The following is a 15361-nucleotide window of genomic DNA, read 5'->3' on the forward strand; positions in this document are numbered from 1 at the left end:
TGGATCGTAGTGTAAATATCAGTCTTGTGTAAATAATGCTCCCTACCGGCTGTATGTTTAGTTTGAGGATTCTTTCCGCGATTCGGTTATCCTGTGGGTGTGTTTCTGTGAGGAGAAGGGTGCAACGTCGCAGGGGGACATATTTACTCATTTGTGAACATCTGTAAAACTGTCGCACTCAGGGTTGAGTTAATAGTAGAGGGAACTACATCTGAGTGCCACACTAAAGTAAGTAAAAATTTATCGGGTCGGGACGCCCCGAGGTAGAGAAGGGTGCAATGTTGCAGATATGAGATTGGCCTCCATCCATATCCGCTTGTAAATATTCCCCTATTTCCCCAATACTTCCCAACTATCCCCAATCCCCCATTCCCTAGTCCCATTTTCTGTAAACAACACTCTGTAGACCCGACCTTCCCCTATTTCCCCCATTAAATGTCGCATCCAGGTCCACCGCATCTCACGTAGACAACTATAGGACATCTTGCTAGTTATTCTTAGTCTATGTCAGTTAAGGACTCGTTTCCATTAATTCTGACTCTTCGTTGCACCAGAATGTGATTGTATGGCACCGTTAGGAAGTTTAGGACCTCCCAATACCTCCCCGCAGCTCTTCCTCACGGTTCAGCAACAACAACAACAACAGCAACAACAACGGCGGCGGCGCGGGGAGTGCGCGTCCTCACTCCGGCTTGGTTAGCCGCCATCGAACATGTGCTCCGACGGGGTTACCACGTAGGGGCTCGCTGTCAGCTCCTCGTCAAGGGCGGAGCCTGGTAACCCCCTGCACCCAATAGAAGCGGCGGACCGATTCCATCTGGGGCGGAGCCAACGAGCCGAGGGCGTGTCACTCCCCGCTGAGCATGCGCAGGAAGAGGGAGGTGACGTCAGATGCGCCCTCAGCTTGGAGAAGAAGGACGCCACCTCCGAGCGCTGCAATACCTCCCCGCATCTCTGGACCGGACCGTGTTTGATTCTGCCCCTGAGCCAAGGTGCACCTTGTGCTATCGACTGCCTGTCCTTCCTTGCCATCAATCCCTGTGTAAGTCAGTCTTGTTCCGTTTGTCTGTGGTCTGTCGGGGATAAGATAAGACTGTAACTAAGTGCCCATCTTTTCTGTGCTTTACCTCTTACCTTGTAATCTACCCCTTTTCTGCACCACCAATTATATCCTCCTCCGGAGGTCTTGAGAACTGTACCCCTTGTGTCGTTTCATTTATCCCAGCCGTTGTGTCCTTTCCTTCATTGATTTAGCATAGCGCGATTTGGTCAACGTCGGGTGGAATCGGGTAAACTGTGCGAACATGGCGGCCATTCCGCTCGGCCCATCATAACATCTAAGTCGTGTCCGTAACAATATATATATATATATATATATATATATTTATAGAAAAGTGTTTCAAGATGAGCCAGACAGACAGACCTAGCGTATTATATATAACTAGTGGGGTCACCCATGGGAATCCCACGGGCATGGACGTGTGTGACATTTGGACATCTTCATTTAGTTGCTGCACATCAGTTTTACAAAATGGTTACTGGCAATTTATCAGATCCACAAATGATGTAATCTACACAATGTATTTACTTCTGATAACATGTGAATGTATATGCGTGCACATTGGAAATACAGTTTGAAATGTGTCATTACACCTAATGTAAAATGCGACTTCAAGAGCTCAAATCCTCTCCCTCCCTACCCCCATCACTCACACACACACACACACACACACACACACACACACACACACACACACACACACACACACACACGGGAATGGGTCACATACATACCTGGGGGAGTGGGTCACACACACACACACACGGGGGGGTGGGTCACGCACACACACGGGGGGGTGGGTCACACACACACACACACACACGGGGGGGGGGGGGGGGTGGGGGAGTGGGTCACACACACACACATGGGGGAGTGGCTCACACACACACACGGGGGAGTGTGTCACACATACACGCACACACGGGGGAGTGTGTCACACATACACGCACACACGGGGGAGTGGGTCACACATACACGCACACATGGGGGAGTGGGTCACACATACACGCACACACAGGGGAGTGGGTCACACACACACACACACACACACGGGAGTGGGTCACACACACACACACACACACACATGGGGGAGTGGGTCACACACACACATACGGGGGAGTGGGTCACACACACACACGGGGGAGTAGGTCACACACACACACAGGGGAGTGGTAAACCCGCCCCCTTGTCCTATTCATTCATTAGTGAAATGTTTCGCAGAACAGTACACGCAATGGTGACGTCATCGGACTCGCACCACAATGATGATCTTCAACAATATTATCCAATACTTCATCTGGATTCATTACAGCTGCTATTGTATATTGCTACGGTTTTGAGGTTTGTAAAGTGAGCCTAATAAAGGTTAAAGTTTGCCCCCCATAGATAGTCACACAAGCAACATGTAGCCTCATTCGTAGTATAGTTATTTCTTAGTATGTGTGAGAGTAGGCCCTTTCCAGTGTTAATTCTGCGTTGTATAAAGCCAGGAAAATAGGCCCTACTTGCCACCGATTTCCTAGCCACCCTAGCCTCGATCCAGTTTGTTAAGCATTGGGTGATCATTGGCCGAGTTAACACGAGGTAGGCCTAGAAAGGATCGGGGCAGAGTCGAGGCAGAGCGGCAGAGGCGATGACGGTAAGCATGAGCCGCCAATCAGGGCTCAGAGGTGGTGGCGTCAGAGGGCGTGGTGAGAAGAGTCTGGTGAGTTCCAGAAGGTTTGCGGGGCGTGCCTATATAACCCGCTGCGCAAAAGCCCTCGACAGGACTTGCGTCACAGGACTTGCGGTAAAAGGACTGCAGCGTTGTAAAGGACTGCAGCATTGTAAGGGACTGCAGCGTTGTAAAGGAATGCAGCGTTGTAAAGGACTGCAGCGTTGTAGAGGACTGCAGCAGAGAGGTAAAGGACTGCAGCGTTGTAAAGGACTTGCATCGGGGAGCTTGCGATAAAAGGACTTACGGGGAGAGAGAAAGAGATTCAAGAGAACTTACAACCGGAACGCACGGTGCTGGATGAGCTTGATGCGCCTTGCCGCACTTGCAAGAGCACAGCTGAGTAACCGCCCTTTGCCGTAAAAGCCCGCCCTTTGCCGTAAAAGTCCGCCCCTTGCCGTTCCGCCCGATATATCGCCTTTGTTCGAGAGACGCGCTACGAGTCCCTGTCTTCGCCGATCACCATCTTCGCGGGACGCATGTGGGCCATGGAGAGCTGGACGAGGACCATCCCTGGATGCGTTGGGGAACACCTGCCCATCTGCAATCCCCTGTGTGAGTGTGTGAGCCGGGCCCGTTGTCCTGGGATAAGTTAAGACTGTATAAGCTTGCTCTGTGTCCCTGCGTCCTTGAACTGTAAATACGTGTGGAAATAATTAAACCTATCTATTCTTCCTTTCTTTTGAATTCGATCGTTCCCGTGATTTCTCCATTTGACTAAGCGTGGCACGAATAAGATCGCTCCAATCGGGTTCCATTAATTAAGACTGCGCGGATCACGTGTACGCAAACCGCTCGGCGTACTACCATCACACGTGGTTCGTGCGAGGCTTGTTTCCTTGTTTCCGTGGCGGCGCGAGTACTTAGGTACGAGCGAGAATTTGGTCCCGAAACCCTATTTTGCGCTCGCCCGGAAAGGACGTAATAAGTCTCGGTTCCGCCAGGCCAGTAAAGACAAGGGGATTAATCCCCACTTGATAAGGGGAAGAAGGCCGGCGAGAGAACCGTAATAATATGTTTGCTGAGCACACATTACCTTCCAATGTCTTTGTTGCTCAGCATCCGTGCAAGTCTGTGTTAACGGTCATTGGCGATCTTGTTCTGTTCCCTCATTATTTTATTCATTTTGGACATAGCATTTACAAACGCGAGTGTCGATTCGTAAACGATGCTCCGTCCTTCTCCCCACGTGCAGAGTACCTAATTGCAACTTTTTATTGCGACTACGTCTAAAGAATGAAACATTCCGACTAGATAAAGAATACAGCTCAAATGGAAAAGTCCCTGAGAAAAAGGTCTTATGGGCGGTGTGTAAGAACATTACATTGCACCTTTCTGTCCCGGGAAAACCAAAGTTACTCTTTTCGTTAGAGCATACAAAATGACATTTTTTAAAATTAAAGATTTCAAATTAACTTCTTTAAAGTGTACGTGCACATAGCTTATAAAAGAAGAACGAAAAAATATCTCTCGGCAATTTCCCATCTGTTTATTTATTTATTTTACATATACAACAACAACAACAACAACAGGCATTTTAAGGCCATTTTCCCTGCAAGAGCGGGGGTTAGCCTTGCGGTCCCCAATTCACATATTCACATATGTGAATTACATGTCCATGCACACGTTAAATGGAGTTTCTTTAATGATCCTGGATGTGAACACGATTGATTCAGCCTTAAAAACTCATGCGAAAACCCCCAAAAAATTTGAATAAAGATTTCACGATTTTATTTCCTCTAGAAATGAAACGCATCTTCTTTGGGCAGTGTATAATCGCTCTGAACGAAACAGGCATTGCCTGGTTTCCTTTGCTTGAGTTGTAATCAAAATGTACCTTTGTTTCTTCAAAAAGTAATTTATGATCGAAGACGTGTTGATGAGTCTTAAAATTCACATCAGTCATGGGTGACTTCATTTTTAAAGTTGAATGTATCAAAAACTTTTCGCTTTACAAAGTAAAAATATATTAAAACCAAACTTTATTTAAAAATATTGTATTCCATAGTTAGTTTACATTATACAGGCCTTCTCATTAAAATGCATTTATTCTATAAACATTAACATTCATCAAATATTTCTCGTCTGTGTTATTTGGGCGGTGTATGATAAACCGTTCCGATCTCGGTTATTTCCTGCCTGTGTGTTAACTTGTCAACACATCTCCTTCCCGTTTTTTGCAACCGAGTCTAAAACCATGTTAGCTACTGTGAAAAATGAAACGAGATGGTGAATTAGAGTCGAGATAAAGCTGTGAGAGAGTCTCAATGGACTTTATGTCACAGGCCTTCGAAAATGCATTTCGTTCTATAAACGGTAACTTTTAATTGAATTTCCTTCCCGTTTTTTTCAACCGAGTCTAAAACCATGTTAGCGACTGTGAAAAATGAAATGAGATATCGAATTAGAGTTGAAATAAAACTGTGAGAGAGAGCAAGACACCGTGGGCCTAACAAAAGAGGCCTCAAAGCCATGCGAGGAAACAAAATGGTGGATATTTGTTTTTGAAGCCCCTTCCAGAATGGGTGGAGCTACTCCCTCAACAGAGGAGGCCACACCCACGGGCAGACTCACAGACAGAATCACCTACGGAGAATATTATATAGATAAAGATTATTTATCTTTTTCAAATGTATATATAGGATATATCCACAGTGAGAGGTTTAATATTTCAAGATGCACTTGCATAGGTTAGGATGGCACATTAGCTTTTCTCTGGCCCTTGGAAAAAATATGTTATCCACTCTTACAATATTCAATCAGATTTATATTAGGTATCATGAGAAATCTTAGGTGATTTTTGTAAGGGTTTCCTTCGTGCAAAGTAGTAGTCCTACCTTGGCGAAGTCTTCGACACTGGCACGCATTTCCTTCCATGTTTTGTTGAGCAACTGGATACAGACGCAAAAAAATTCCTCAAATGACCTGTCATGCGTGAAGAACATTGGATGGTAGTCCTGTCCAGTTTCCGTTGCTGAAAAGGCACACACATCACCATCATACCCAATATTAAAATTCTCTGTCAATGTAACAAAGAAAGACAAATTACAGGGAAGGTTGTTTACAAACTAAAATATCACCTCCAGATTTAGCAAAAACAAAAGCGATGTAGCCTGTGTATAAATGAGAGTTTAATTGATCTCAAAATTTCATGTTACATGCAACACGAGTTTCATTTTAGTTTTTTCATGTTTCATTCATTTCATTTTCATTTTTCATTTTAGCTCTTACATGAGCCTCGATCTTGTATACTATATATACTATGTTGTATACTATGTTGCGAGCAACGTATGATGTGCTTCCTTCACCAGTAAACTTGAGATTGTGGGGGTTGTTGCAGGAGGAGAGATGTTATTGGTGTGGAGGTGTGGGAACAGTGCAGCATGCACTGAGTGCATGTTCAGTAGCATTGGCAGCAGGACAATACAGGTGGCGACATGATCAGGTGCTGGCGGTGCTGGTGCAGATGGTGCAACAAGAGGTGCTGAGGTCGAGAGAAAGAAGAGTGGAAAAGGAGACTGATGGGGGAGAGGTGTGGTTTGTCAAAGAGGTCCAAGTGGTAAGAGGTGGAAAGAGGAGGAGGTGGAAAGCAAGAGGGCTGTCAGATGCTTGTCATTGGCAGGTGGTGGCAGACAATTGGTATTCCCAGAGGAGATCTGTGTGACAAGGTTGCGGCCTGACATTGTCATTTGGTCAGGTGCAACAAGACAGGTCATCTTAGGGGAATTGTCGGTACCTTGGGAAGAGAACATGGAGGAGGTGCACGAGAGGAAGAGAGGAAAGTACAGTGAGCTGGAGGCAGAGTGCCGGGAGAATGGTTGGCGAGTTTCGTGTCAGCCATTTGAGGTGGGGTGTAGAGGGTATATTGGCAATTCCTTTTCTGCATTTCTTGCTAGGCTGGGAGTGTGTGGGACAGAAAGAAGGAGGATGTGTGACAAGGTGGCCCAGGTTGCCTTGAAAGGCTCATTTTGGATATGGGGGAAGTTTATGGAGGCATGTCGAACGGTGTAGGTTGGTTGTTTTTTTTTTTTTGTTTGTTTGTTGTTACTATTATTAGTTCTTAATTTGTGTATATGAGTAAGTGGGTGAGGGTGTGTGTTTTTGCATGAATTAATTTTTGCATGAGTGTGTGTTTTTGTATGTTGAGTGGTGTATGTTGTAAGGGTAGGTGGTTGGTTGGTTGGTGTTGTGTGTGTGTGTGTGTGTGTGTGTATGGGTGTGTGTGTATGGGTGTGTATGTGTGTGTATGAATGATCTGGTGTGTTTTGTTGGTGAGTGGTGAAGGGTATAAAGGTGGGTGTTTGAGTGTTCCACCATGTTTGTTTGGTGCTGTGGATTCTGGATGCAGAGGTGTTGTTGTTGTTGTAGTCTGCGTTCGCACTGGCTGGGGGTGGGGGTATGTACGCATCCAGGTGTAGTTGCTGCATGTGGATGTGTATGTGCCCCTGCTGGCCCACCTTAGCTGACCGTATCGAGGTTGAAGGGCCGAAACGGGATGATGCTGAGGACCTCGACTGAGGACCCGGTCAGTGCGGCACACGTGTGACCAGGTGTGTTTTGAACTTATATATGTATGTATGTATGTGTATATATATATATATATATATATATATATATATATATATACATACATACATACAGACTTGGCATTTAATATGGAATATTTTTTTTTTTTTGACTCGGGTTTACTTTCTGAACTCGGCATATCAATCTGGTGAGTTTCTTTTACGCTTCGGTGTTAAAAGAACCATGTCACTGATTGTCTGTCGCAGCAAGAAGTCAATAACAGGATTATATCACAGGTGGCGTGACAAAATGTACGGACAGGTATATTTGACGATTGGCTTCACAATCGGGTATATAAGGGTTGTTGCGTTCTGTATTAGTGGAAAACAACTGCTGCACGTCTACAAAAGTTATTGCCGCTTCCCCTGGAGATGGTCCGTCAGCTCGACAATGCTATTTGTCATTTAGTGGTGGCTTTACGAAATTCCGGCATGAAACAGCGTGCTATTGCTCGGCAGTATGGCATCACTCAAGGTCAGGTGTCAAAGATCCTGAAACGAAATGCTCAGAGGGGTGTCCCTACTCCAATATTGAGGTCAGGACGTCCCCGCAGAACCACAAGGAGGGATGATCGCCAGCTGCACCGGTTAGTCCGCAATGGCCATACCAAGTCAGCTAATCGGCTTAGGGCTGAGTGGCAGCAACTGACAAATGTGCCTGTATCCAGAAGGCTAGTCAACCAACGACTGGTTCAAGCAGGCTATCGTGCCAGGCGTCCCCTGAGAAAGCCACGTCTGACCAGACAACACCGCCAGCACCGATTGCAGTGGGCCAGAGAGCACCGTCAATGGCAGCCAGGACACTGGAATCACGTGATCTTCAGTGACGAGTCTAGATTTCTGGTCTATCGTCAATATGGCCGCGTCCGAGTGTGCAGACAAGTGCATGAAGCCTACAACGAAGATTGTATAGTGCCAAGAGTCCAAGCTGGAGGTGGTGGGGTGACCGTTTTGGCTGCTTTTCATGCAGGGGGCAAAACTGACCTGGTTGTTCTGAATGGAAACCTGAACCAGTTCAAGCACAGGGCCATTCTGGAAGAAACAATGCTTCCATTTGTTCGTGCAGCCTTTCGAGGAAACTTTGTCTTCCAAGATGACAATGCACGGCCTCATCGTGCTCGCATGATCCAACACTTTCTTGCTGACCGTGGTGTAGAGCATATGGAGTGGCCTGCCATGTCCCCGGATATGAATCCGATAGAGAACTTGTGGGCAGAATTAACGCGTCAAATCGACAACTTGGACCAGCAGCCTGCCTCTGTGCGTGAATTGCAGCAGGCTATTGTAACTGCATGGCAAGCGATTCCTGTCCAAACCTTGGCAAATCTCGTGAACAGCATGCCTAAACGTGTGCGTGCTCTCCTGAATGCTCGTGGGGGTTACACGAAGTACTGAACTGTAATTTTACTGTCCGTAATCCCAGTCGTAATTTAACTTTTGTTTTTGTTAAAAAAAAATTTTGGCTAACGTGCAAAATAAAGAGATACTTCTGGAAAACGCACAGAAGTTTAACACAGTACTGTCCGTGAATTGAGTTCGATATCAGTTTACATCACTTTCAAGGATCAATTTATTTGCTTCGAAATGTCAAATGTGGTTTTTGTTTCTTTTAAAGGTCACATTAACAAAATCTGGAATAATTTCAACATAATTCCAATGAACTTTTGGTTCTAAGTCATCTTGAAAAGTAGGTTCACCCCCACAAAAAAAAAAATTCCATAGTAAATGCCAAGTCTGTATATATATATATATATATATATATATATATATATATATATATATATATATATATATATATATATATATATATACATATATATATATACATATGAGTTTGATGTAACACCCAACCTTAGACAATTATTATTACCCTCGCCAGAGGAGAGGGTATTTGCATTTGAGTCCGTTTGTCTTTGTCTGTCTGTCTGTCTGTTTGTTACTTGGTAAAATAATTATTTTGTTTTTGCAAGTACGTATGTTGATCACTCAGGTTTGTGTGTGTGTTTGTTTGTTTGTGTGTTTGTTAGTCCGCTCACTTATACTTGCCTACAGGTCACAGTTTTAAACCGATCTTCACGAAACTTCACCAAATGGTAGAGTTTGTGGTCCGACAAAATCCTATATATTTTTAAGGTCAAAAGGTCAAAAGGTCAACATAGGCCAAAGGTCAACCACTTTTTTAATTTCTAAAATCCTCAATTTTTATCCGATTGACTTGAAATTTGAATAGGATTTACATATCGGTAAGCTGAATTCAACCACCAACTATTTTTGAGATCAGCATAGGTCAAAAGGTCAACATAGGCCAACGGTCAACTACCTTTTTGCGAATTTCTAAAATCCTCAATTTTTATCCGATTGACTTGAAATTTGAAAAGGATTTACATATCGGCTACCTGAATTCAACCACCAACTATTTTTGAGATCAACATAAGCAAAAAGTCAACATAGGCCAAAGGTCAACAACGATTTCAAATTTCTAAAATCCTCAATTTTCATCCGATTGACTTGAAATTTGAATAGGATTTACATATCAGCAAACTGAATTCAACCACCAACTATTTTTGAGATCAACATAGACAAAAAGTCAATATAAGCCAAAGGTCAACAACAATTTCCAATTTCTAAAATCCTCAATTTTCATCCAATTGACTTGAAATTTGAATGGGATTTACATATCAGCAAACTGAATTCAACCACCAACTATTTTTGAGATCAGCATCGGCGAAAAGGTCAACATAGGCCAAAGGTCAACAACAATTTCAAATTTAGAAAATCCTCAATTTTAATCCGATTCACTTGAAATTTGAATAGGATTTACATATCAGCAAACTGAATTCAACCACCAACTATTTTTGAGATCAACATAGGCCAAAGGTCAACAACAATTTCAAATTTCTAAAATCCTCAATTTTCATCCGATTCACTTGAAATTTGAATGGGATTTACATATCAGTTAACTGAATTCAACCAACTATTTTTGAGATCAGCATCGGCCAAAAGGTTCAAAAAAAATTAAAACTTTTTTTTTTTCAAACCAAACAAAAGGTTCAAAACCTTTTTTTCTTATTTCTAAAATCCTCAATTTTCATCTGATTGACCTGATAATTGAATGGGATTTTCATATCAGCTAAATGAATACAACCACCAATTATTTGTGAGGTCAAAAGAATGCTCTACTGAGTGCCATTCTGCTTTGTTCTCTTTTGCCATGTGTCGCTCTATGAGTGATTTTTCATTTGTTTTTAGTTTTTTTGTTTTTCCGCGCAGAATAAATATGATTTTCTTTGCAACCGTTGGTCCGATTGACAGGAAATTTTCACCATAGGTGCACCTCCACCTGTATAATTTTTTATGATAATTATGACGTCGTAGGTCACGTGGTATGGGCGCCATCTTGGAAAAACCGAAAACATTTGCACTTCTATATCTCCCAAAGCACTGCATAGAAAAAATTGATACATGGCTCATTGTAAAGAACACTCAATGGGGAATAAAATATGTTAATGATGATGATGTCATAGGTGCCTCCATTATGACGTCATAATTCGACAAGTACAAAACTTCATCTGATCAAGATGAAATTTCTTGAGTGTCATCGAGGGATAAATTGGTGGAGAAAAAAACTGATGACGTTATCGGTCACGTGTTTCGGCCGCCATATTTGTTTTAACACAAAAGCCTTTAAAAAACACTGAAAACAGGTCCTGGCAAGGGTCTTCAGTCGGATTGCTCTTTCTTGTTTGTATGTTGGAATGCTACTCAGGTTGTGAAGGCATTCAGAGGATACCGTAGTCTGGTTGGTCTCTTGATAATGTGCATTGCATGGAAATGACCATGATGTTAGAGATAATTATTTACAAAATCATCCCACTTTTTAAATCACAACCACTATTAATTTAATGTTTGAAATAAATGAATTCTCTGATTTATAATTTGGTGTCTGCATCGCGAATTAAAGCGTGATGCATGAAACAACTCACCCTCACAACCACCCGTCAACTTCCAACGCAACCGGTTAGTAATTGGTAACCGTAGCTAAGAGCAGAATCCGTAAAAAGATTTAAAAAATAAAAACACTTCCCTTCCTTTGGACAAATTTGGACATTTGTTTCGTTTACGGACGATGTACAGTGGAATAGTTTGAAGTCGTTTATCGCTTACAGACGGTGTACAATGGCAAGCAAGTGTTACAGTATAGTACATTTACCCCTCTACCACTGGCATTACCTCCCCCCCTCCCCCCCATCTTCCTTTGATATTATATGAATTAAGTGAAACTCCGGGAATGATGAATTTGATGTAATGAGCCAATTTTAACTGTGGAGGGGAGTATTGTATTGGAAAATGCTTGATGGAAAGAGCTGGGAGATTCTTGCTGTGTCTAAGATTGTTCACGTATCAACTAGAATCATATTTGCTAGAAGGTCCAGGATCTTTCTGTGGTGCTATACAAGACTGAGAGAGACGGAATCGAAGGGAAAAATGTGAATGACCGTCTCTGTGCTCTATTTAACTCGTGAAGTTTGGAGTGTTAAAGCAAAGGGGTTGAATACTTATTGACTCAAGACAAACAAGGTGGACACTGCAAGGACTTTCAGGAAAGAAAATGGATTATAAAGGAAGTAGATTTGGGGTGGATTAACGGGGGTATAAAAGATCAAAGTTTTGGATGGGGGAAGATATGAGATGGTGGTGAATAGCTGTTTTGAAGACATCGAGGGAGGAGTGGGATTGAAGAGAGTAGGGGTGGGGAAAAAGAGGAATGAAAGAGAGAAGGTGAGCAGTGAGTCTTGATTTTGGCAGTTTCACCAGAAGAGGGTTTCTGGCAGATCTTGTGTGTCCTGCAGGAATATTTGGGGGACAGAGCACAGAGAGAGCAGCGGGTGCAAGGCGGGAGAGGAGTCGGTTGAAGACAGAAAGGCCACCAACCTGCCTGCGGTGAGCGAGTGAAAGGCCCTCAGACTCAGCTTCATCGCGGGAGATTCCAATGATTCTAAAAGCCTTGGTTTCTACAGCCTGAAACCGGGCGACGTGTGAGGCAGGAGCACCGGCCCATAGGGGAGAGCAGTATTCCATCAAGCTGTGGATGAAAGCTTTGCAAGTGGTGAGGAGCTCAGAAGTGCCAAGGAAGGACGTCGCACGACGGAGGATGCCCAGTCGGCGACTGGTTATGGAGGCCAGCTTGGAAATGTGATTTTCCCAGGAAAGATCATGGCAGATAGTGAGACCCAAAAGTTTGAGTGACAGAACTTATTCAAGAGGATTGTGGAAAATGTAGATGGGAGGGTTTTCCAGACGGTCTTTCCAGAGAGACATAGCGAGTGTGAGATTTGTCAGGATTGAAAGACGTATTCCACGTGTTTGACCAGCTTGTGATTTTATCCAGGTCTGCAGAGAGTGAAGAGGCTGCTGCCTGCCGATCTGAGGGATGAAATATGCAGTGGTAGAGGGTGGAGTCATCAGGAAAAGGGCAAAGAGGATACAGACATATCCAAGAAGACTCAAAGTTGTAATCGCTGCCAACGGCGCTTCTACAAAGTATTGACTCAGGGTGTTGCATACTTATGTAGATTAGATATTTCTGTATGTCGTGTTTAATTATTTTTGTTAAATGTTCTGAAAAAAAAAATTCACTTTGACATTATGTGGTAATATGTGGAGATTAGTGACAAAATAAAATCTCAATTTAATACATTTTAAATTGAGGATGCAACAACAAAATGTGAAAAACATCAAGGGGTGTGAATACTTTCTGAAGGCACTGCAAACGCTTCCTCTTTAAAAAAAAAATTTTAAGAATGCATTTCAACCCTTGTATCTCTTTCACAAATGCTGCAACAAAAGGATTATTTTCTGAGGTTTTTGTCTGCTCTGCCCCTCGTCCACAAAGCTCACCCCCTCTCCCACACCTCACACCTACCTCAAACATCACAGCATTTCTCTGTGCATGTAACAACCATTCAAATATCCCATCCCATAATCTTTATCTCCGTCTGTCAAAGTTGGGAATATGAAATCAGGAAAAGCATCCGTCTGCATCCCACCTCCTCAATGATTCCCCCCTCCACCCCACTCTCTCAATGCTTTTCCCTCACCCAACTCCCTAATATTTCCCACTCACATCTCCCTCTAAAAACCTTCCCCGACACCCCCACACACTCAAATCTTTCCCCCAACCTCACACACTCAAACCTACCCCTCACCCCCCCCAAACCTCACCTTGCCCCCATAAAGCCTCCCCCCACACTGCCCATACAACAAGCCCCCCCCCATATCTCAAAATGTGTGGACCTCAAAGGTACGTAAGTTATCGCCAGTACCACAGCCAAATTCAAAATTTCTACCCAAACTACTGCTGGAAGAGGGATGGCAGAATGTCCAGCTTGACTCCTGGCCCAGAACCTGCTTCGGCAGACAGGGCTCCCAGCCCTGTCACACAGTGTATGGGACATGAGATCATGGTTTTAAAAGTGCCACAAACTATCACTCCTCTTTTTTCATTCATCTCAAAGAGATGCCATGATCAGTCACAATACCTAAGCAGCGAGCTTCGTTGTAACCTTTCACGACATAGGTGCAAGAGCTCGGATGCAGCCAATGTGTCTTGAACAGTGAAAAAGGTACAACTTACGGGACTCGCCGATACGTAAGAGCTCACATAGGAGCCGGGTGAGTTCAATGCTGCTGCGTGCAAATGGACACTCATGTCGGTCATCTCGGCAGCTGTTTTCTAACACCAACTGCAAGTGCAAACAGATATCATAAGAATGTTTTGCTGTGACCTTACAAGTAATTATGTCTCTCAATTTCAGTTTAGCTGTAAAAGATCAATGCTCAATACGTTCAAAAAAGCTTGACAAAACAATGAGATGCATTCAAACAAGAACACGACGGCGTAGCTGGGCTTGTTTCATACGTCTTAGTTGAAGAGCATAGTATGACCTGGGTGGGGATACAAGTATTATTTTTTTCAATAAATTCCACATTCCAGCGCCACCTTCAGTTGAGCGTCAGGTATTTATTTATTTTATTTTTATTCTTTTTTATTATACAGAATCGAGGCTCGTGAAAGAGCTAACATTTATTTCACAAACAAGTCAAACAGACAAACAAAATATATAAAAAGAGGGAGCGGAAGGCAAGATGGGGAGAGAAGGGGAAACACACAAACACAACATTTGAGAGCAGGGAGATGTGTGGGAGGGAGAGGGCTTGGGGGGAGGAGGCGTGGGAAGGGAGGTGGGGGGGGGGGGGGGGGGGGAGTATAAAACACAAGGACACCAAGGACTTCCAGGACAGAAGTTGGTATTTCAAAAAAGTGGATCTGGGGTGAAATTAGCGGGGGTAGAAAAGATCAAGGTTTTGGATGGGGGAAGATAAGAGTTGGTGGTGAACAGCTGTTTTAAAGACCTGGAGGGTGGAATGGGATTGAAGAGAGTGAGGGAGTTTGTTCCAGAGGCGGGAGAAAAGAGGAATGAAGGAGTGAAGGTGAGCAGAGAGTCTTGATTTTGGCAGTTTAACCATAAGAGGGTTGCAGGCAGATCTTGTGCGACCTGTAGGAATATTTGGGGGACAGAGCCAAGAGAGCTGGGGGGGGGCAAGGCCAGAGAGGAGTCGGTAGAAGAGGGAAAGACCACCAACCTGCCTGCGGTGAGTGAGTGAAAGGCCCTTGGAGTTAGCTTCCTCGCGGGAGATTCCAATGATTCTGAACGCTTTGGTTTCAACAGCGTGAAGACGAGCTAGGTGTGAGGCAGGAGCACCAGCCCAGAGGGGAGAGCAGTATTCCATTGAGCTGCGGATGAAAGCCTTGTATGTGGTGAGGAGCTCAGGTGTGCCAAGGAAGGACTTCGCACGACGGAGGATGCCCAGTCGGCGACTGGCTTTGGAGGCCAGATTTGAAATGTGGTTTTCCCAGGAAAGATCATGGCAGATAGTGAGACCCAAAACTTTGAGTGACAGAACTTCTTGGAGAGGATTATTCAGAAAGTGGATGGGAGGGTTGTCCAGTCGGTCTTTTCG

At 44.0% G+C, this 15361-nt stretch overlaps 1 protein-coding gene across 3 annotated transcripts in view; it reads right to left on the reverse strand.

The window, feature by feature from the left end:
• The window catches only part of ELMO1 (engulfment and cell motility 1), a 309653-nt gene that overhangs the window by 53887 nt on the left and 240405 nt on the right, over window positions 1-15361 (reverse strand). For all 3 annotated transcript variants that reach the window (XM_078772962.1, XM_078772961.1, XM_078772963.1), the window contains 2 exons: window positions 13974-14082; window positions 5612-5748 (listed from right to left, as the gene is read on the reverse strand). In XM_078772962.1, coding sequence (XP_078629088.1) covers window positions 5612-5748; window positions 13974-14082 — 246 coding nt within the window. The remainder of the gene's footprint in view (window positions 1-5611; window positions 5749-13973; window positions 14083-15361) is intronic.

The sequence above is a fragment of the Myxine glutinosa genome, chromosome 2 (genome assembly GCF_964187855.1).
Source record: "Myxine glutinosa chromosome 2, kmMyxGlut1.1, whole genome shotgun sequence".
Taxonomy (NCBI): Eukaryota; Metazoa; Chordata; class Myxini; order Myxiniformes; family Myxinidae; genus Myxine; species Myxine glutinosa.